This window comes from Pongo abelii, chromosome 20 (genome assembly GCF_028885655.2).
Source record: "Pongo abelii isolate AG06213 chromosome 20, NHGRI_mPonAbe1-v2.0_pri, whole genome shotgun sequence".
NCBI lineage: Eukaryota > Metazoa > Chordata > Mammalia > Primates > Hominidae > Pongo > Pongo abelii.
Window position 1 is genome coordinate 45,110,654 of NC_072005.2, and position 21,456 is coordinate 45,132,109.

Sequence of the window (21,456 nt, forward strand, 5' to 3'; positions counted from 1 at the left end):
AGTAACCAGGAGGGCCGAGTTCCTTGTGTCTTTCTCTTTCTTGAATTTGTATTTTTACTACCTTGGTATTTGGTTTTAAAGTTTACATAAACAGGATCTGATTTTTCTTCCACTCAATTTAAGGGAGGTTCGTAGTGTCCTATCTATAGCCTCTAATTCATTTCTCAAGCCCTGTACAGCCAGATACTGCTATTCTTTGGCTGAGCCTCAGGTAAAATGGTTGGCTCTCCAGTCCTTTATAGAAAATCATGGCAGGAAGGAATGGGAGAGAAAACAGATTCTGCCTCCCAGCTCCACGTGAGGAAGAGTTTTATTATTAATTTTTATTTATTTATTTTTGAGACGGAGTCTCCCTCTGTCGCCCAGGCTGGAGTGCAGTGGCACGATCTAGGATCACTGCAACCTCTGCCTCCCGGGTTCAAGCAATTCTCCTGTCTCAGCCTCCCCAGTAGGTGGGACTACAGGCGTGCACCATCATGCCTGGCTAATTTTTTTTTTTTTTGGTAGTTTTAGTAGACATGGGGTTTCCCCATGTTGGCCAGGCTGGTCTCAAAACCCCTGACCTCAGGTGATCCGCCTGCCTCAGCCTCCCAAAGTGCTGGGATTACAGGCATGAGCCACTGCGCCCAGTCTATTATTAATTTTAAAAATAGAGATGGCAGTCTTGCTATGTTACCCAGGGTGGTCTCAAACTCCTGGCCTCAAGCGATCCTCCTGCCTCGGCCTCCCGAAATGCTGGGATTACAGGTGTCAGTCACCGTGCCTGGCCAGAAGAGTTTTTGAGGGCTGGCTTTTCAGGTCGTATTCTGGGCCTCAATGTCTATTTCTGACAATGTGGGGAAAAGAAAGAGAGATCAGATTGTTACTGTGTCTGTGTAGAAAGAAGTAGACATGGGAGACTCCATTTTGTTCTGTACTAAGAAAAATTCTTCTGCCTTGAGATGCTGTTAATCTATAATCTTACCCCCAACCCCGTGCTCTCTGAAACATGTGCTGTGTCAACTCAGGGTTAAATGGATTAAGGGCTGTGCAAGATGTGCTTTGTTAAACAGATGCTTGAAGGCAGCATGCTCGTTAAGAGTCATCACCACTCCCTAATCTCAAGTACCCAGGGACACAAACACTGCGGAAGGCCACAGGGACCTCTGCCTAGGAAAGCCAGGTATTGTCCAAGGTTTCTCCCCATGTGATAGTCTGAAATATGGCCTCGTGGGAAGGGAAAAACCTGACCGTCCCCCAGCCCGACACCCTTAAAGGGTCTGTGCTGAGGAGGATTAGTATAAGAGGAAGGAACGCCTCTTTGCAGTTGAGACAAGAGGAAGGCATCTGTCTCCTGCCCGTCCCTGGGCAATGGAATGTCTCGGTATAAAACCCGATTGTATGTTCCATCTACTGAGATAGGGGAAAACCGCCTTAGGGCTGGAGGTGGGACATGCGGGCAACAATACTGCTCTGTAAGGCATTGAGATGTTTATGTGTATGCATATCTAAAGCACAGCATTTAATTCTTTACCTTGTCTATGATGCAGAGACCTTTGTTCATGTGTTTATCTGCTGACCTTCTCTCCACTATTATCCTATGACCCTGACACATCCCCCTCTCCGAGAAACACCCAAGAATGATCAATAAATACTAAGGGAACTCGGAGGCTGGCGGTATCCTCTGTATGCTGAGCGCTGGTCCCCTGGGCCCCCTTATTTCTTTCTCTTTACTCTGTTTCTGCGTCCAAAGTCTCTCGTTCCACCTAACGAGAAACACCCACAGGTGTGGAGGGGCAACCCACCCCTTCAGACAATTGGGAGGTGAGGGCCGATTGCCTTACACGATGAGACAAGCGACCTGACTCAGGACTATTTTTTTGGACAAATCAGGCAGCCACTGACTCCCTTCAGTATGGCCTCAGCTTTAACTCTGGGCAATAAGTGTGATCCCTTCCTTCGCTGCGTCCTTTGTAGGGGCGGTGGCGCTCTGCAAGGCCCAAGGGGGCGTGGTCCAGATGACTTTGGATCCCAGTTGGCGCCCCCAGGGCCAGGCAGGAGACTGGTCAGAGGCAAACGCGCCTGCGGCAATCCGCCTGATGCCTTTAGTCTCTCTCGGGCTTCCGTCCACCCGCCCCTCCCCCGCGTTTCCATTGGCTGTAGCTGCGGCCCGGGCCGGGCGAAGAGGGAGCGAGTGGGCGGGGCCGCGTGGCGTCAGCGCAAGATGGCGGCTTCGGCAGCGGTGTTCTCACGCTTGCGGAGCGGGCTCCGGCTCGGCTCGCGGGGACTGTGTACGAGGTTGGCGACGCCGCCCCCCCGGGCCCCAGATCAGGTGAGCAGAACGAGGGTGGCGCTCTGAATGTGGGGTCCCTTCCCTGGAGTTAGGGACATATCGCCCCCCCCTTGGGGGTTCCGGGACGCCTCCCCTCAGGGTGCTGAATGAAACGCCGCTTGCGTTTTGGGGCCCTTCCCAGCCTCCTGGGTGGACGACACTTGCTCCCCTAGGCTGGAGGCTGGGAATCCAGGTGTGTCCTTAGACCCCACCTCCCACCCACGTGGGTGTCGGAGGAGGAGGGGGTTACCGTTCCCCATCTCGGTGACCACTCAGGTGATACTTCAGCAGGACGGGCCTGGGACGCTGGAGTCCCAGTCTGGCCATGGGAGTTATTTTCTCTGTGGCGTTGGTGGTGGTGAGGTAGACATTTGGGTTTCCAATTCGACTTGCCTCCATGTTGACAGAGACCCAGCCATTCTGACCTCCAAGTCTATCACTTCTGTGCCTTAGTTCCCCAAGCCCCAGACAAGTGATTGCCCTTCCCCGCCTCCGCTCCCATCCCTTATCCTATAACTCTGCTACCTTTAGCCCCAAGCAGCCGGATGTCATAACTCCCGGTCCTGTCTGTCCCCCTTCCCCCACCACTTGTGCCCTCCGTTCCCTCTCATCCCAGTGTTTAGGCCTTCCCATCCCTTATTCTCCGTGCTTTGCTTTTCTGGGCTGCAGACCCTCCAGTCCTGTTGCCTACAGGATCCTGTGCACCTGGCCTGTTAGCTTTTAAAACTCCTGGCATCCTGGTGCGGGACAGTCTGGTTTTGACCCTCTGAGCGGCCCCACTTCCTGACTGCTCCTCCAGGGACACGATGTCCAGGGCTCTGTGGGTGTCTGTCTTGGCTCCTGAACTTGATTCTTCTTGGACTGGAGGGTTGGGACCATCCTGACCTGTCTTCTCTCTTTGCTGACCTCCCCTTTCTCAACCGCAGGCCGCAGAGATCGGGAGCCGCGGGAGCACTAAGGCACAAGGGCCACAGCAGCAGCCGGGCTCAGAGGGTCCCAGCTATGCCAAAAAAGTTGCGCTCTGGCTTGCTGGGCTGCTTGGAGCTGGTGGGACTGTGAGCGTCGTCTATATCTTTGGTGAGGGACATATCCCTGTCCCCCAGTTTTGTTCCTTGGCCTCCCTAGTCCACTGTGGAACCTCCCACTCTTGCCCACTACCAGCGTCTCTCATCTTCATTCCCTGGCTCCTTCCTCAATAGGGCAGCCAAACAGGACACCTACCTTGAAAACCAGGGAAGTCTTCTTTCTTCTCCCTTCCACTCCTTAAGGTTCTAGTCTTTCTAGTTGGTTCCTGTACCAGGATACAGGAAAGAGAGGAAGATGGGGAAGGATAGGCCTGGATCAGCTTCCTAAACTTTGTCTTTCCTCAGCAGCCAAAAATCCAGCCTTCCCACTAGTTACTTTAAATCCCACAGACCCGGCCGGGCTCAGTGGCTCACGCCTGTAATCCCAGCACTTTGGGAGGCCGAGGCGGGCGGATCACGAGGTCAGGAGACGGAGACCATCCTGGCTAACACGGTGAAACCCCGTCTCTACTAAAAATACAAAAAAAATTAGCTGGGCATGGTGGCGGGCGCCTGTAGTCCCAGCTACTCGGGAGGCTGAGGCAGGAGAATGGCGTGAACCCAGGAGGCGGAGCTTGCAGTGAGCCGAAATCGTGCCACTGCACTCCAGCCTAGGAGACAGAGTGAGACTCCGTCTCAAAAAAAAAAGAAAAAAAAAATCCCACAGACCCAAGAGACCCAGCCCCAGCCCCATTTCTCTCAAAGACCCAGGATTCTTGGCTCCCAGCCCCCTCCTGGCTTGAATCCAGGAGGCTATGCCTCTAACTCTCTTTCCTCAGATCCAGGAATCCAGGCCCCTTATCCCACTCCTCCCTCGGGACCCAGGGGACTGGGCCCTAATTCCTCATATTCATCCTGGTCTCCCTTGCAGGAAACAACCCGGTGGATGAAAATGGTGCCAAGGTGAGGGGGAAAGAGATCGAGGCCTTGCCAGGGGTCCTAGTCTGTGGGTGAGAGGGGTCCCCTTTGGTCTGTTCAGGCACATTGCTGGTCTGGAGTGAGCCTTTCTTTACCAGTGACCTTTGCCTATTCCTCTTGGGGTCCTGGAGATTCCTTTTCTGTATGTGATGGGGTTCTGCCTCTGACATCCTAAACCTTCCATTTTTCTCTCTACCTCCCAGATTCCTGATGAGTTCGACAATGGTGAGTAAACAAGCACAGATTCTGGAGTCCCTGACCCTCTCAACTCTGTCATTTGTAAGGATGTCTGTCTCCCCATCTGGTGTCTCCGGCCCCTCCTCCTTCCACTGGGGAGGTGGGGGAGCCAGCAGCTGGATGGCTTTGTGGGGAGGGACATTACAAAGCCCAAGCCCACTTCCCTGGCCCCTCAGCCCTGAGCAGATGGTCAGAGACAGATGGGGGAGGGGAGCCTTGGGTGGGAGGGCTTGGGGACACAGGGTGGCCTATCTCCAGACACATGGGTTCCTGTGCCTTAGACTAAGCATCTGCAGTTCCCAACTCCTTCCCCATCCCCCTCGAGCCCCTACCCCATTAGGCTCATTTTCAAAACAATGCCGCCTTCCTCTCTCCCCTTCTGGTTAACCAGCTTTTGGTGGTGAAGTATATGAGAAATTGGATAGTAGAGAGTAGTTGTCAATCCTGTCACATCTGGCTCTTCCTAGGAGAAAAATGAAATTAGTGGGTCCAGAAAGCCACCTGTTTATGCTGGGGGACGTTTGCAAACAGTCATGTTAATACATCGATTGTTTCACACTGGGCAGTTGTAGAATCATGCTGGCTTCAACAAATCAGTATGCTGATTTAAATTGGGCAGGTAAATCTGCAGTTTTAAAGTGTGTATGTTTACTAGCCTAACTGGTTTCAATATTGTGGTTTATTTTGTTTTATTTATTTATTTATTTTTGAGACATAGTCTTGCTCTGTTGCCCAGGCTGGAGTGCAGTGATGCAATTTTGGCTCACTGCAACCTCCACCTCCCTGGTTCAAGCATTTCTCGTGCCTCAGCCTCCCGAGTAGCTGGGAGTACAGGCGCACACCACCACACTCAGCTAATTTTTATAGTTTTAGTAGAGACAGGGTTTCACCATGTTGGTCAGGCTGGTCTCGAACTCCTGACCTCAGGTGGTCACTCGCCTCAGCCTCCCAAAGTGCTGGGATTACAGGCATGAGCCACCACTCCTGGCCCAATATTTTGTGTTTTTTTTAAGAGGCAGGCCCATGTATTGCACTAAAAATACTGTATTAAAGTAGGTAGCCATGTAAGTTTACTGTTTTATGCTGGATTCATTAGCCGGGAGTGGTGGCCTGTGCCTGTGGTCCCAGCTACTCAGGAGGCTGAGGTGGGAGGATCACTTGAGCCTGGGAGTTACAGGCTGCAGTGAGCTGTGATCCGCCACTGCACTCTAGCCTGGACAACAGAGTGAGTCTCCACCTCTAAAAAAAAATAAGTTAAAATGAGAAAGTAAACTGGAGTCAATATATTCACTTAAACCAGGGTTTTTCACCCTTGGCCCTATTGACACTTTGGACCAGATAGTTCTTATAGAGGACTGCCCTGTGCATTGAAGGATTTTTGCAGCATCCTGGGCATCTGCCTACTAGATGCCAGTATTGCGATAATCAGTTATATCTCCCGGCATTGCCAAATTTCCCAGGGGTAGGCAGATAATCAAAATTGTTCCTAGTTCTGAACCACTGTTTTATGGTATACAGATGTGTTTATATATTCATTGTGGTTTAGATTCAGCACACTGGATTAAAGTGGGCAGATCTGGAAGCCTAGTGATTCAAAGTGGGCAAAATACACTGGCATAAATTAGGTGTGGTGGCTCACGCCTGTAATCCCAACACTTTGGGAGGCCAAGGCGGGAGGATCACTTGAGCCCAGGAGTTCAAGACCAGCCCGGTCAACAGAGCAAGACCCTGTCTCTATTTAAAAAGTGTGTATACACTGGTGTAATGTCAGCAGATTTATATGTATGTGAGTTTTGTTTTGTTTTGTTTTTCTGAGACGGAGTCTTACTCTGTTGCCAGGCTGGAGTGCAGTGGTGCAATCTCGGCTCGCTGCAACCTCCACCTCCCGGGTTCAAGTGATTTTCTTGCCTCAGCCTCCCAAGTAGCTGGGACTACAGGCACATGCCACCACGCCTGGCTAATTTTTTTTTTTTTTTTTTTTTTTTTTTTTTAATATTTTAGTAGAGACAGGGTTTCACCATGTTGGCCAGGATGGTCTTGATCTGACCTCGTGATCCGTCTGCCTCGGCCTCCCAAAGTGCTAGGATTACAGGCGTGAGCCGCCGCGCCCAGCCTTGTATGTGGGTTTTAAGTGGGCCAATGTAATAAGCATTCTGTTTCATACCTGGGGTAGTATGTGGATATACGTATCAGCTTAAAATAGGGCAGGTAAATAAATCTGTATTCCTGTCTGGCGGTATGTCATTGCCTTCTGTCTTTGGACCTAGAAATGAGTTGGTTCAAACCAGGTAGGTATGCAGACTTGTTTGTATCTGGTAGATAAGAAACCCCTGGTTTGTTTGGGAGTTTGAGCAGCAGCTTATTGTGGAATCTCTTTGTGCCTGGTGTTCTCCTAGATCCAATTCTGGTACAGCAGTTGCGCCGGACATACAAATATTTCAAAGATTATAGACAGGTGAGCAGAAGTCCTGGGCTTAGTCCCCATGTCTCCAGCCCTGGCCTCCTTGTCTGAGCGCCCCCATCCTGTCCCTCTCCCACAGATGATCATCGAGCCCACCAGCCCTTGCCTTCTCCCAGACCCTCTGCAGGAACCGTACTACCAGCCACCCTACACGCTCGTTTTGGAGCTCACCGGCGTCCTCTTGCATCCTGAGTGGTCGGTGTGTCCCGGGAAAGGCAGTGGGTTGGGGATAGACCTGGGCAGTGGGGTTGTGATGAGGTGGACTTTCAGCCCTGGCTGTGCTATGTGATCTTGGGAAGGAGATGTCACCTATCATTGCCTAGCTTTCTTCAGCTGGGAGAAGGCAGTCATGCTAACACCCACTCTGTAGGGTGGTGTAGGTGTGCCCAGGCACGCTGTAAGTGCCACAAAGGAGCCAGACCCTCAGTCACAGCCCATGTACTACTTGAACTCCAAGAGCCACAAAGACAGACGGAGAGAACTCTGTTCTGGGAATCCCCCAGGCTGGATCTTTGTCCTCTTGGGGACTCTGAGGGCCTCTGGGTCTTGGTGTTTCACTGTCCTCACTGTCTTCCCAGCTGGCCACTGGCTGGAGGTTTAAGAAGCGCCCAGGCATCGAGACCTTGTTCCAGCAGCTTGCCCCTTTATATGAAATTGTCATCTTTACGTCAGAGACTGGCATGGTGAGGCTCTGGGGCAGGGGAGGGAATGTTGGTGTGGCGGGAGGCGTAGAGATCTGGAGGACCAGGGCTCAGCCTGACCTTTTCTCGCTCACTTCCCACCCCCAGACTGCGTTTCCACTCATTGATAGTGTGGACCCCCACGGCTTCATCTCCTACCGCCTATTCCGGGACGCCACGAGATACATGGATGGACACCATGTTAAGGTGCCGTGGGTTCACGGGTGGGCCTCTGGGATTTGGTGGAGTTGGCACCACCTGAGGGAAGGAGGGCCCAGCTCTGACCCTAGCCTCACCTGGCTTATGGTTCTGCCCAGATTCGATTCCTGCTGGCAGGCACATGCCTGTCTCTAGCCTTGGCCAGACATCTGCACCCTTCTTTGTTCCCTGGAATCTGGGTGTGGGAGTTGGGGGAAATGGGGTCTCTCTAAAGAAGACAGTTGGGGGTGAGTGGTAAGGACGTACTATTTAGAAGCTGGTTTTATCTTGCTGTGTCTGTAACTTAGTGTTTCTGGGAAGGTTTGCTTATAGTTGTACATATGAGACTGGTTGGGGTTTGTTTGACCTGGGGTCTGTTACTGTGGCCAGTGATATAATTAGGAGTCTGGATCTGTGAATGGGCCTCTTTGTGGATCTGGCTCCAAGTATCTATGTGTCTGTTGGGTTTCTGTCTGTGTCATGTCGGGGTGGGGGGGTCTGTGTTGTTCTTGGAAATTCCAAAATACATGGGCTGTGATCAAGGGTCTTGAAGGGTCTGTGTCTGGGTGCCTGTCTGTGTGGTTCCCTGGGTGTGGCTGCAGATCTGTCTGCACCTGTTTACTTGAGTGAGAGGTTCTTAAACCTGCAACATACCACAGTCACCTGGGCAGGGGTTAAACACGAGAGTGGCCGCCTCCCTCTCCGGGGAACTTCCTAATCACCTCTCTGTGTGCTAGGCCCTGGGTCTAGGAGTCTATGTGATTAGCTCCCCAATATCCTGGGGGTTGTTTTGTTTTTTGTTTCTGAGACAGGGTTTTGCTCTGTCACCCAGGCTGGAGTGCAGTGGTGTGAACATGGCTCACTGCAGTCTCAACCTTCTGGGCTCAAGCGATCTTCCCACCTCAGCCTCCTGAGTAGCTGGGCCTATAGGTGCACACCACCATGCCTGGGCTAATTTTTATTTATTAATTTTTTTGTGAGACGGAGTCTCGCTCTGTTGCCTAGGCTGGAGTGCAGTGGCGCGATCTTGGTTCACTGCAACCTCCCCCTCCCAGGTTCAAGGGATTCTCTTTCCTCAGCCTCCCGAGTAGCTGGGACTACAAGCACACACCACCACGCCCGGCTAATTTTTTGTATTTTTAGTAGAGACAGTTTCGCCATGTTGCCCAGGCTGTTTTTGAACTCCTGAGCTCAGGCAATCTGCCCACCTTGGCCTCCCAAAATTCTGGGATTACGGGCGTGAGCCACCGCACCCGGCCATTTTTTGTATTTAGTAGATACGGGGTTTCACCATTTTGGCCAGGCTGGTCTTGAACTCCTGACCTCAGGTGATCCGCCCGCCTCGGCCTCCCAAAGTGCTGGGATTACAGGCATGAGCCACCATACCTGGCCCTCTGTGGGGGTCGATGTCATCATCCAAAGCCGGTCTTTGAGAGGCCCTGCCATTGTGATCCCAGTATGTGTGATGCTGTGTGTGTATGTATGTTTTGTGTGTTTTGGGTCTTCTTGATGGGGGGAGAGTTGGGCACAGATGTTGACCTGATCTATCACTCACTTCCAGGATATTTCATGTCTGAATCGGGACCCAGCTCGAGTAGTAGTTGTGGACTGCAAGAAGGAAGCCTTCCGCCTGCAGCCGTATAACGGTGTCGCCCTGCGGCCCTGGGACGGCAACTCTGATGACCGGGTCTTGTTGGATCTGTCTGCCTTCCTCAAGAGTAAGGCTGACCCCTGATCCCTTGGCCTCTGACCCCAGAGCCCCTGACTCTGAAGAGGAAGGATAAATGCATGATTCATGGCTGGATGACTGAGGTGCAAGAGGTGCCTGAGCACCTTGGAGTCTTTAGGAGCTTCTTAGGATGTTCATGGAATGTTTGGGGGATACTTGGGGATGTTCAGGGGAGCCCTTTCAGAGCGTTCAGAAGCATTCCAGGTAGCACTGACCGCCCCCGTGCCCCAGTGTGGGACGTTCCTCTCATGGGCCCTGCTTCCCTCTGTCTGGCCTTTAGAAGCCTGACTGATCTCCCCCTGTTGTGCCCATAGCCATTGCACTGAATGGTGTGGAGGACGTGCGAACCGTGCTGGAGCACTACGCCCTGGAGGATGACCCGCTGGCGGCTTTCAAACAGCGGCAAAGCCGGCTAGAGCAGGTCGGTGCTCAGATGCCCAGAGTGGAGGATCGGCTCTGAGGCTCCTGAAGGAGGAGCCCGGGGCAGTCCATCTCCACACTCTTGGCTTGGCTGTGTGACCCTGAGCAGATACCTTCTCTCTGTCTCACTCTCTGTAACCAGGGGGATATAACACAGCCTGTCCTGTAGGGCTGCCAGAATGAGGGGATGCATTGATTCTGCAGCCTGCTCTGAGAACAGGAGACAGAGGATTTGAGATTGGACTGGGAGAGGGGTTGCCCTTGATGGTCTTGAGTAGGTCTGGGGGCACCTTGTGGAGGTGGACTGGGTTTTAGATCAGGCCTGGAAAGAGGCTCCCTGGGCATGTGGCCCAAGGCTGTGGGGAGAGTTGTGATAGTCTTGGTGGGACCCTGGTAATTTGGAAGTGGGACTGAGAGTATGGATTGCATCTGGGTAAGATTCCCAGGGGTCTAGGCTGAGGTTCACCAGATTCTAGGTTAGGTTCCTAGAGTTGGGAGCCCCTGAGTGCCCAGAGCAGAAGTCCCTAGAGATTTGGGCGTGGGGACACCCCAGGGAACCCCCGACCCCTGCATCCAGAGAGGGGTCATGGGGCTCAGGGGGCCCAGAGGCAGGATGATGCAGTCTGGTGAGGAGGGCCATGGGGTTTGGACCTGGGATCTCACCAGCATTCACCTTGGGGTAACAGGGTCTGGGATAGGATCTCAGGCTCAGGGGAGGGATCCCTGGGATCTGGGGAAGGAGATTATGACAGTCTGGGGCCTGAGAACCTACTGCAGTTCAGGCCTGAATACCTCGAGTGCCTAGTATTGGAGTCTGTCGTCCCCCAAACATTGAAACCTAGGCTCCTGCGGCTCAGAGCTGGCTCTTCCTAGTGTCTGGGGTGGGGGGACTGGGGTCTAGGGTCCCTTGTGTCTGGGCTGGGGGCCCCAGGGTTTGGGGAAAGGGGTCTGGACTTGGCAGAAGTCAGAAGGAAAGGTGGTCCCTGGGCTGAGGCCTGGGGACCTGGGCATCTGGGAGGAGGCTCTGTCCACCTTGTGCTGACCCTCTCCTCCAACTGTCCCCCTACCCCAGGAGGAGCAGCAGCGCCTGGCCGAGCTCTCCAAGTCCAACAAGCAGAACCTCTTCCTCGGCTCCCTCACCAGCCGCCTGTGGCCTCGCTCCAAACAGCCCTGAACTCTGGGCCTCCTCAAACTCAGTGCCTGGGTCCAGGACCCCAGTGCTTCCAGACCAAGACTTGGGCCACCACTTGTCCAATAAAGTACATCCCAGACGCCACACCTGCTGTGTCCCGAGAGTCTCCAGATGGGGGCATCAGGGTGAGGTCCGGGACTCTTGGGTCATTGTCCCACAGTGGCTGATCGGCTGCCAGGCACAGTGGGGGTGCTTTGTTGGATCAGAGCGGATTTTTCACCCTAGTCTCCGAATCTAAAAACCCTCGCTGTGTCTTCCTGTGTGTTGTGTGATCTGTAAAAAATACATCTCCCTCTGACCACAGACTGCCCATGTGTGGTGAAGGGAAGAGAGGATGGCACTTGCCTTTAAAGACAGGTAGCTGCCAGGCTACTGTGGAGAGAATGTGTTATGGGCCCAGTGGGGCTCTGGTGGACCAGAGATTACCCCTCTCAACAGGCCAGCTGCTGGTTGGCTCCAGCCAGTGTGGCCCTGGGGTAAAGGGGGCCTGGAGTTGCTTGACATACCAGTTGTTCAAAAGAAGCAAGAACTTGGGGAATTTTTTTTTTTTTTTTTTTTTTTTTTTTTTTTTTTTTGAGACAGGGTCTCACTGTTGCCCAGGCTGGAGTGCAGTGATGTGATCTTAGCTTACTGCAGCCGTGACCTCCCGGCTCAAGTGATCTCCAAGTGACCCTCCTGCCTCAGCCTCCTGAGTACCCTTCTGGGGACTACAGGTGCGTGCTACCATACCCAGCTAATTTAAACAAATTTTTTTTTTTGTAGAGCTGGGGTCTTGGTGCCTAAGCTGGTCTCAAACTCCTAGTCTCAAGCAGTCTTCCTGCTTTGGCCTCCCAAAGCGCTAGGATTACAGGTGTGAGCTACTGTGCCCAGCTAAAATAGCGGTTTTTATATTAAATCTCCCTATTTAAAAATGTTGGCTCCTAGCGGGGTGTAGTGGCTCACACCTATAATCCCAGCACTTTGGGAGGCTGAGGCGGGCGGATCACCTGAGGTCAGGAGTGCGAGACCAGCCTCAACATGGAGAAACCCCATCTCTACTAAAAATACAAAATTAGCCGGGTGTGGTGGAGCATGCCTGTAATCCCAGCTACTCGGGAGGCTGAGGCAGGAGAATTGCTTGAACCTGGGAGGCGGAGGTTGTGGTGAGCTGAGATCGCGCCATTGCACTCCAGCCTGGGCAACAACAGCGAAACTCCATCTCAAAAAATAAAATAAAAAAATAAATGTTGGCTTTTAACTAAAACAGGCAGATATGTAGCAGTGTTCTCCACTGGAACTTTCTGTGATGTTTGGTTCATGTTCTAGGTCTGTACTGTCCAGTACAGTAGCCAGTGGCCACATAAAGTTTTTTTTTTTTTTGAGACAGAGTTTCGCTCTTATTGCCCAGGCTGGAGTGCAATGGCACGATCTCGGCTCACCACAACCTCCACCTCCCAGGTTCAAGCAATGCTCCCGCCTCAGCCTCCCAAGTAGCTGAGATTACAGGCGCACACCACCACGGCCGGCTAACTTTTGTGTTTTTTAGTAGAGACAGGGTTTCACCATGTTGGATAGGCTGGTCTCGAACTCCTGACCTCGTGATTCGCCCACCTCGGCCTCCCAAAGTGCTGGGATTATAGGCATGAGCCACCATGCCCCGCCCCACATAAAGTTTCTGAGCACTTGAAATGTGGCTAGTGTGACTGAGAAACTGAATTTTTAATTTTGTTTTAGGCTGGGCACAGTGGCTCACGCCTGTAATCCCGACACTTTGGGAGGCCGAAGCAGGAGGATTGCTTGAATCCAGGAGCACAAGACCACCCTGGGCAACATGGTGAAATCCTGTCTCTAAAAAAAAAAAAAAAACAAAATAATGAGCCCAGTGAGGTTATGTGTACCTGTAGTCCCAGCTACGTGAGAGGCTGAAGTGGGAGGAATCCCCTTGAGCCAAGGAGGTCGTGCGTGGCTGTGATGAGCTGTGATCATGCCACTAAATTCTAGCCTGGGCAACAGAGCGAGACCCTGTCTCAAAAAAAACCCCAAAAAACTTAAGGTTTTTTTTTTTGGAGACAGGGTCTCGCTCTGTCGCCCAGGCTGGAGCACAGTGGTGTAACTGTAGCTCACTGCAGTGTTGAACTTCTGGGCTCAAACAATCTTCCTGCCTTGGCCTCCCCAAATGCTGAGATTACAGGAGTGAGCCACTCTGCCCAGCTACTTTTAATTAAATAGCCACATGTGTCTCCTGTATCGACAGTGCCACTGTGTATTAAGAGTATGAGTTCCAGATTCTGTAAGTTCAAATCCAAGTTCGACCACTTCTCAGCTGGCTTGTGATCCTGTGCAAGTTACTTTACCTCTCAGTGCCTTGGTTTCCACATTTATAAAATAATAACTGGGCAGGCACAGTGGCTCATGCCTGTCATCCCAACACTTCAGGAGGCCGAGGTGGGAGGATCGCCTGAGGCCAGGAGTTGGAGAGCAGCCTGGGCAACATGGGAAGACCCTGTCTCTTGGGAAAAAAAAAAAAAAAGTTCTTGTCTCATAGGCTAGCTTTGGGGACCAAATGAAGCACTCCCATGTAGGCACTCAAATGGTAACTATGTAAACCTTAGGCAAGGCACCTCTGCCTCCGTTTCCTCATCTCTAAAATGGGGTGATGGTAGTACGTTAGCAGAGTGGTTGTGAGGAGTGAACGGGAGAGTTCGTATGCAGGTTATTATGTATATATTCCCAGGTGCTTGCTGTTACCAGGCCATATGGGTTATTCACCGATTGAAATATCTTAGCTGGGCACGGTGGCTCACCCCTATAATCCCAGCGCTTTGGGAGACCGAGGCAGCTAGATCACCTGAGGTCAGGAGTTTGAGACCAGCCTGGCCAACATGGTGAAACCCTGTCTCTACTAAAAAAAAAACAAATAAATTAGCTGGGCATGGTGGTGGGTGCCTATAATCCCAGCTACTTGGGAAGCTGAGGCAGGAGAATCGATTAAACCCAGGAGGCGGAGGTTGCAGTGAGCCGAGATCATGCCATTGCACTCCAGCCTGGGCGACAGGGTAAGACTCTGTCTCCAAAAAAAAAAAAATAACCAGTTTGACTTTATCTCCCTCGCCCTGCCTCCATCCCCACATTGCCCCACACTGTCCCAGTCTCTCCTACTCCATCCTTCATCTAGTGCTAATACTGATTAAATATTCTAAGATGACCTTCCCTGGTGTGTGTGATGGTAATTAAAAGGCATTCAGAACTGTGTGGACCAGACTGAACCTCTGCACTCTAGATTTTTTTTTTTTTTTTTTTTTGAAGCCTCACAGGCCTCTACAAAGAAGAATTAAAATTTACACCATGACCCTTTGTCCTGGGGTGCACTGTCTGTAAGCTGGTGGGGTTACTTCCCAAAATCCTTGGTCCTTCCCAGCTTGAGGAAGTCTGCAGGACTGAGGGAGGGGACCTGTGCTGCTTTTTTTTTTTTTTGAGATGCAGTCTCATTCTGTCGCCCAGGCTGGAGTGCAGTGGGGCGATCTCTGCTCACTGCAACCTCCACCTCCTGGGTTCAAGCGATTCTCTTGCCTCAGGCTCCCAAGTAGATGGGATTACAGGCATATGCCACCACACCCAGCTAATTTTTGTATTTTTAGTAGAGACAGGGTTTCACCATGTTGGCCAGGCTGGTCTCGAACTCCTGACCTGAGCGATCTGCCCGCCTCAGACTTCCAAAGTATGAGGATTACAGGTGTGAGCCACTGCGGCCTAATTTTTGTATTTTTAGTAGAGACGGGGTTTCACCCCGTTGGTCAAGCTGGTCTTGAACTTCTGACCTCATGATCCGCCTGCCTTGGCCTCCCAAAGGGCTGGGATTACAGGCGTGAGCCACTGCGCCTGGCTTTTTGTTTTGTTTTGAGACAGCGTCTCACTCTTGCCCACACTGGAGTGCAGTGGCGTTGTCACCACTCACTGCAGCCTTGACCTCCTGGGCCCTCGTGATCCTCCCACCTCAGCTTCCCAAGTAACTGAGACTACAGGCACATGCCAACATGCCAAGCTAATTTTTTGCATTTTTTTTTTTTAAGAGAGATGAGGTTTCAGGCCAGGCGCGGTGGTTCACGGCTGTAATCCCAGCACTTTGGGAGGCCAAGGTGGGTGAATCACGAGGTCAGGAGTTCAAGACCAGCCTGGCCAACTTGGTGAAACCCCACCTCTACTAAAAATACAAAAGAGTGGCTGGGCGTAGTGGTGGGCGCCTGTAATCCCAGCTACTCGGAGGCTGAGGCAGGAGAATCACTTGAACCCAGGAGGCGGAGGTTGCAGTGAGCTGAGATCGCAACACTGCACTCCAGCCCAGGTGACAGAGTGAGACTCTGTCTCAAAAAAAACAAAAACAAAAAACCAAAGCTCTGCTTTCATGAGCTGATGTTCAGTGTTCTCACAGAGGAGACAGACAATGATCAGATAACTTCCTAGGATAATAAATGCATAAAGAAAAAGTATAGCAAGGAGCAGCAGTGATCTGGGGACTCGGAAGACTGGTTTAGACCTGACGGGATGGTCGGGAGGCCTCTTGGGAAGGCGCATCTGAGCAGAGATGGGATGAAGTGAGGAGGGAAACCCTGGGATAGCTGAGTGTGCCTGAGGCACACTCAGGGCCTCATGCTTACCTCAGGCCTCCGCCATTGCTGTTTGCTCTGCCAGAAGTGTTTTTCCCTAGAGTCTACACAACTTACTCCTTTAGGCCTTTGCTTAAATGTGACCTTAGAATGGCCTTTTTTTTTTTTTTTTTTTTTTTTGAGACAGTCTCGTTCCGTTGCCCAGGCTGGAGTACAGTGGTGTGATCTTGGCTTACTGCAACCTCCACCTCCCAGGTTCAAGCGATTCTTCTGCCTCAGCCTCCCCAGTAGCTGGGACTACAGGTGCCCGCCACTATTCCCAGCTAAATTTTGTATTTTTAGTAGAGATGGGGTTTCATCATGTTGGCCAGGCTGGTCTCGAACTCCTGACCTCAAGTGATCTGCCCGCCTCGGCCTCCCAAAGTACGGGGATTACAGGTGTGAGCCACTGTGCCTGGCCAGCATGGCCTTCTATGGTGACTATGGTCAACACATAAAGAAAAGTTGTGAATAGCCAGAAAGATGCTCAGAAATCCCTTAAAGTACACAACACAACACACACACACACACACCACACACCACAAGAAAATCCACATGAAATGCCATCATGCCTGCCACAAACCTTCACAAAGGCTGGCAATTTTTATAATCTTTAAAATTTTAGAGCCAGGCTCAGTGGCTCACACCTGTAATTCCAACACTTTAGGAGGCTGAGAAAGGAGCATCACTCGAGGCCAGGAGTTCGAGACCAGCCTAGGTAACATAGTGAGACTCTAGGAAAACAAACAAACAAAAAAACAGGCCAGGCGTGGTGGTGGGTGCCCATAATCCTAGCTAGATGGGAGGCTGAGGTATGAGAATCGCTTGAACCCGGGAGGCGGAGGTTGCAGTGAGGCAAGATCCAGCCACTGCACTGCAGCCTGGGTGACAGAGCGAGACTCCGTCTCAAAAAAACAAAACAAAACAAAAACAAACCCAAAACTAAACAAAAAAAACAAACATTCTGAGATATCTCAGACCTGGAATCTGTTCCCCCCGATGATCATCCAGGGCAGGAATTTGCTTCCTTCCACAGCTGGTTGCCCAAATTCTGTTAAAATATATTCTGTGATGGGAAGCCTATTCCCTCACCTAACCCAATATGAGACCTAATTTGCCTCCAGGTGACTTTGGTTTACAAGGTCTGGCTTTACTCCTTGGGGCCACATAACCTGTCTGAGCAGGGGGGGATGTGGAAGGAGGGTCTCAAATGTCAGCCTTAGAAGCTTACATATTTAGAAGGCACTGGGGAGCTATAGAAGTCTAATGCAGGTGAAGGAAATGGTCTGATTTGTGCTTAGATAAACCCCACAGGGCCAGGCATGGAGGCTCATGCCTGTAATCTCAGCACTTTGGAAGGCCGAGGTGGGAGGATCGCTTTTGCCCAGGAGTTCAGCCTGGGCAACACAGGGAGACCCCATCTCTACCAAAAATAATAAATTAGCCAGGTGTGGTGGCTCATGTCTGTAATCCTAGCTACTTGGGAGGCTGAGGTGGGAGGATCATTTAAGCCCGGGAAGTCGAGGCTGCAGTAAGCTAGGGTAATGCCACTGCACCGCAGCCTGGGCAACAGAGACCCCATCTCAGAAAAATAGACCTCATACGCCACAGTGGTCACGGCTGAGGGAGGCACAGACAGAGGGATCGGGCAGAATAAAAGAATCACAGGGGGATGTGGGAGCTCAGAGGAGGTGCTTGATGCTTCTGGGGAGTGTTAGGTAGTGCTGCCTGGAGGAGCTGAAGTCTGAATGGTGAAAAAGGAATTAAAGAAGGGAGTGGAGCCGGGCACAGTGGCTCACGCCTGTAATCCCAGCACTTTGGGAGGCCGAGGCGGGTGGATCACGAGGTCAGGAGTTGAAGACCAGCCTGGCCAAGATGGTGAAACCCTGTCTCTACTAAAAATACAATAATTAGCCAGGTGTGGTAGTGCGTGCCTGTAATCCCAGCTAATCGGGAGGCTGAGGCAGGAGAATTGCTTGAAACTGGAAGGCAGAGGTTGCAGTGAGCGGAGATGGAGCCACTGCACTCCAGCCTGGGTGAAAGAATAAAACTCCATCTCAAAAAATAATAATAAATTTAAAAAAATAATAAGGGAGTGGAAAAGACAAATACAGGGAAAAGGAGCCTGGGATGTTCTGCCCAATCTGACCCATGGCCCTGCCTTGCTCAAACGCCACTGTTGTCAGAATTAGGAGAAGAATCTTTAGGCTGCTTTTTCCTCCTGCTCCTCCTCCTCCTCCTCCTCCTGCTCCTCCTCTCTTCCTTTTTTTTTTCTCTTTTTTGTAGAAAAGTGTGTCTTGCTGTGTTGCCCAGACTGGTCTCAAATTCCTGGCCTCAAGCAGTCCCCTGCCTCAGCCTTGGAAAGTACTGGGATTATAGGCGTAAGCCGCTGTGCCCAGCCTGGTCTTCTTTCATTCATTAAAAAATTAACTGAGCAGGGATTAGTGGCGCATGCTTGTAATCCCAGCAATTTGGGAAGCCGAGGTGGGTGGACCACTTGAAGGTCAGGAGTTCGAGACCAGCCTGGCCAACATGGTGAAACCCCGTCTCTACTAAAAATATAAAAAATTAGCCGAGTGTGGTGGTGGGTGCCTGTAATCCCAGCTACTCTGGAGGCTGAGGCAGCAGAATCGCTTGAACCCGGGAGGTGGAGGTTGCAGTGAGCCGAGATTGCACCATTGCACTCCAGCCTGGGCAACAAGAGCAAAACTTCTAAAAAAAAAAAAAAATAGAGCACCTACTATATGCCTGGCTCTGCTGGGCTATGCTTCGTTGGTTACTATATCTTACTTCTCTGGAAAAAAACATATAAATTGAACCTGTATTTTTCCCTATAATTATTAGCCTCTAAGCACTAAAGTTTTTTACTTTGGGGGGAAAAAACAAAGAAGTTACCCCAGCTCAAGGGTTTTGCCCCATGCCTGGCAGGGAGCAATTATGACCAGAGGGGCTGGGACATCTGCTCCTAATTGGCTTTTCCTGCTGAGGTCCTGGAATACTAAAGGGTTTCTGAACGGCCCGGGATGTCCCCCCCACCCAGTTCTTCTGGGGTGGGGGAGCGGGTCCCTGTATGTGAAGACGGAATTTCCTGCCCATTTGCTCCTCACACCTTCCGGAGGCCAAACGGGCAGCCCAGCTGCGGCCCGAAGGGGGAGGGGCTCGGCCGCCCGGCAGATGGCGGCATTTACATACAGCTGGGAGCCCCCTCTGAGGCCGAGCTCCTCGCCCTGGCGTCTGGTGCGTCCGCGATGCGGGGTTTGGGAGGGTGGCTTTGTCTTGGGGAGGGGGAACACACACACGCTTGCACACAGGGGTCAACAAAGAGCCCTGGATCTTCAGCCTATCCACACACAGCTACGCCCGTGGACCTCCCAAACCCAGTCTCATTCACACAAACCAGCGCACACAGGGGTCTACAAAGAACTCCGGATCTTCATCGTGTTCACACGCGGCTGCATCCGTGGACCTCTCAAACCCAGTCTCATTCACACACAGACGCCCTCAGCCATTCATCACCTTGCACAGCGTCTACCACACCCGCACAGAGCACAAAGTCACAGGTTTATACGCCTATACGGGATCTCCCATAAACACACACGCACAGAGAAGCATCCACACAGCCACACAATCTCAAAGCGTCACACAATCACGAAGTCGTGTACACTTCTAGTTTCCCTCTCGGGTGTGCGTGCAGAATCAGAATTGTTTACAACCTCATAAATGTGTCAATCACACACAACTCCAGGCGTATGCTGAGCCGCACAGTTCCACGTGGACTCACAATCACAAAGTCATGTGCACCCTCTGGTAGCTCTGGTTCATACCACACACACAAAATCTTAAAATCCTTACAACCTCACACACAGGCTTAGCCCCCAACCCCACCCCATCCCAGCCACACACAAAGTCGCGGGATCACCCACTCATGACCTCGCTCGTGCCCACGACCACAGACGGAATCTCGCTGTTGCTCCTGCACGCTCCCCTTCCCCTGTGACCGGCCCCCCCGCCCCACCGCCTGCCCTTGGTCCCTTGGGGCCGGGTAGCTGCCTGAAGGGGCGGGGCCATTCTCTCAGTTATAAGGCTTGGAAGCCAGCAGCTGCGACTCCCGAGACCCCCCACCAGAAGGCCATGGTCTCCCCACGGATGTCCCGGCTCCTCTCCCAGACTGTGATCCTAGCGCTCATTTTCCTCCCCCAGGTCAGAGCCAAGTGGGAGGTGGCGTGGAAAGGGATGAAAGCGGAGGGGAGGGGTGAGTGCGACCTGAAGGTCCTGGGGAAGGAGCGCGGGGCGGACGGGAAGCCTGGGTCCTCCCGGCCGCCTCACCCTGCGCCCTTCTCCGTCCCAGGCACGGCCCGCTGGCGTCTTCGAGCTGCAGATCAACTCTTTCGGGCCGGGTCCAGGCCCTGGGGCCCCGCGGTCCCCCTGCAGGGTCCGGGTCCCCTGCCGCCTCTTCTTCAGAGTCTGCCTGAAGCCTGGGCTCTCGGAGGAGGCCGCCGAGTCCCCGTGCGCCCTGGGCGCGGCACTGAGTGCGCGCGGACCCGTCTACACCGAGCAGCCCGGAGCGCCCGCGCCTGATCTCCCACTGCCCGACGGCCTCTTGCAGGTGCCCTTCCGGGACGCCTGGCCTGTAAGTGCTGCCCCCGGGGGACTCCCGGTGCTGGAGGCGTAACCCTGCCAGCGAAACCTCCACCTCCTCTCCCCTCCAGCTTCCAAGACCCTAATCCTGCCACCCAGGGGGTCGACGAAATTCCCAGACCAGTAACTCTACCATCTGGAACCCCACATTCCCAGACCTCTAAATTCTACACACTGGGGATTCTAAATGTTCTGATTCCCCAACCCTGGATGCTGGGACCCCAAATTCCCAGAATCTCAAACCCAAGCTCTGAAATCCTAAACTCAAGAAACCCTACCTCTGCTCCTTGGGGATCCCTAAAAACTGGGGTCCTCATCTTTATCCCCAAACCTCTCACACCTTGTCTTGGGGACCACTAATATCTTCTCTTTTTTTTTTTTCTGTCCTCAGTTCTTTCAATTGGGTCCTGTATTAATTACTCTTTCACCTCCAAAATCCTATCTCCCACCCCCACAACCCAAAGGCACGAAGATGAACAGACCTGTATTGCAATTATTGACCCTTGTCGTTTTGGACAAGTGACTGCCTGGTTTCCAGCCTCAGTTTCCTAAGCTTAAAAATGAGATCATCCTGGTACCTCACAAGAGTCCCTTTTGAGCGATTCAGCCACATCTCTTGAATAAAGTGCTTACCACGTAGTAAGTGCTCAATAAAGCAAGCCACGTTCAGTGGCTCACGCTGTAATTCCAGTACTTTGGGAGGCCTAGGCAGGAGGATCGCTTGAGCCCGGCAGTTTGAGACCAGTCTCAGTAACATAGTGAGACCTTGTTTCTAAAAAAAAGAACAAAAAAAAACCATAGCAGGGTATGGTGACATGCACGTGTAGTCCCAGCTACTGGGGAGGCTGAGGTGGGAGGATTGCTTGAGCCTCGGAGGTTGTTGCAGTGAGCCAAGATCGCGCCAGTGCACTCCAGCCTGGTTGACAAAGTGAGACCCTGTCTCCCACCCCTCAAAAAAAGCCACAGATGTCATTCCTTCCCTGGGC

The 21,456-nt window shown here is 52.2% G+C and overlaps 2 protein-coding genes and 1 long non-coding RNA gene across 6 annotated transcripts in view; 2 read left to right on the top strand and 1 right to left on the bottom strand.

The window, feature by feature from the left end:
* Positions 1–21,456, bottom strand: part of LOC129051973 (uncharacterized) — a 21,709-nt gene continuing 253 nt past the window's right edge. Inside the window, exons 2-4 of the long non-coding RNA XR_008516586.2 lie at positions 21,104–21,242; positions 3,533–3,602; positions 1–826 (exon numbers count right to left, since the gene is read on the bottom strand). This is a non-coding gene — a long non-coding RNA (uncharacterized LOC129051973). The remainder of the gene's footprint in view (positions 827–3,532; positions 3,603–21,103; positions 21,243–21,456) is intronic.
* Positions 1,092–11,513, top strand: TIMM50 (translocase of inner mitochondrial membrane 50). Of its 4 annotated transcripts, none has more exons than XM_063719121.1 (12): positions 1,092–1,162; positions 2,143–2,311; positions 3,238–3,388; positions 4,247–4,278; positions 4,497–4,518; positions 6,927–6,985; positions 7,071–7,190; positions 7,570–7,674; positions 7,780–7,878; positions 9,431–9,587; positions 9,913–10,019; positions 11,091–11,513. In XM_063719121.1, the coding sequence occupies exons 2-12, from the start codon at positions 2,204–2,206 to the stop codon at positions 11,190–11,192; spliced, it is 1,062 nt and encodes a 353-aa protein (XP_063575191.1). In that variant the 5' UTR covers positions 1,092–1,162; positions 2,143–2,203; the 3' UTR covers positions 11,193–11,513.
* The window catches only part of DLL3 (delta like canonical Notch ligand 3), a 9,571-nt gene continuing 8,012 nt past the window's right edge, over positions 19,898–21,456 (top strand). Inside the window, exons 1-2 of the mRNA XM_002829209.6 lie at positions 19,898–20,032; positions 20,181–20,462. Coding sequence (XP_002829255.4) covers positions 19,964–20,032; positions 20,181–20,462 — 351 coding nt within the window. The 5' untranslated portion in view covers positions 19,898–19,963. The remainder of the gene's footprint in view (positions 20,033–20,180; positions 20,463–21,456) is intronic.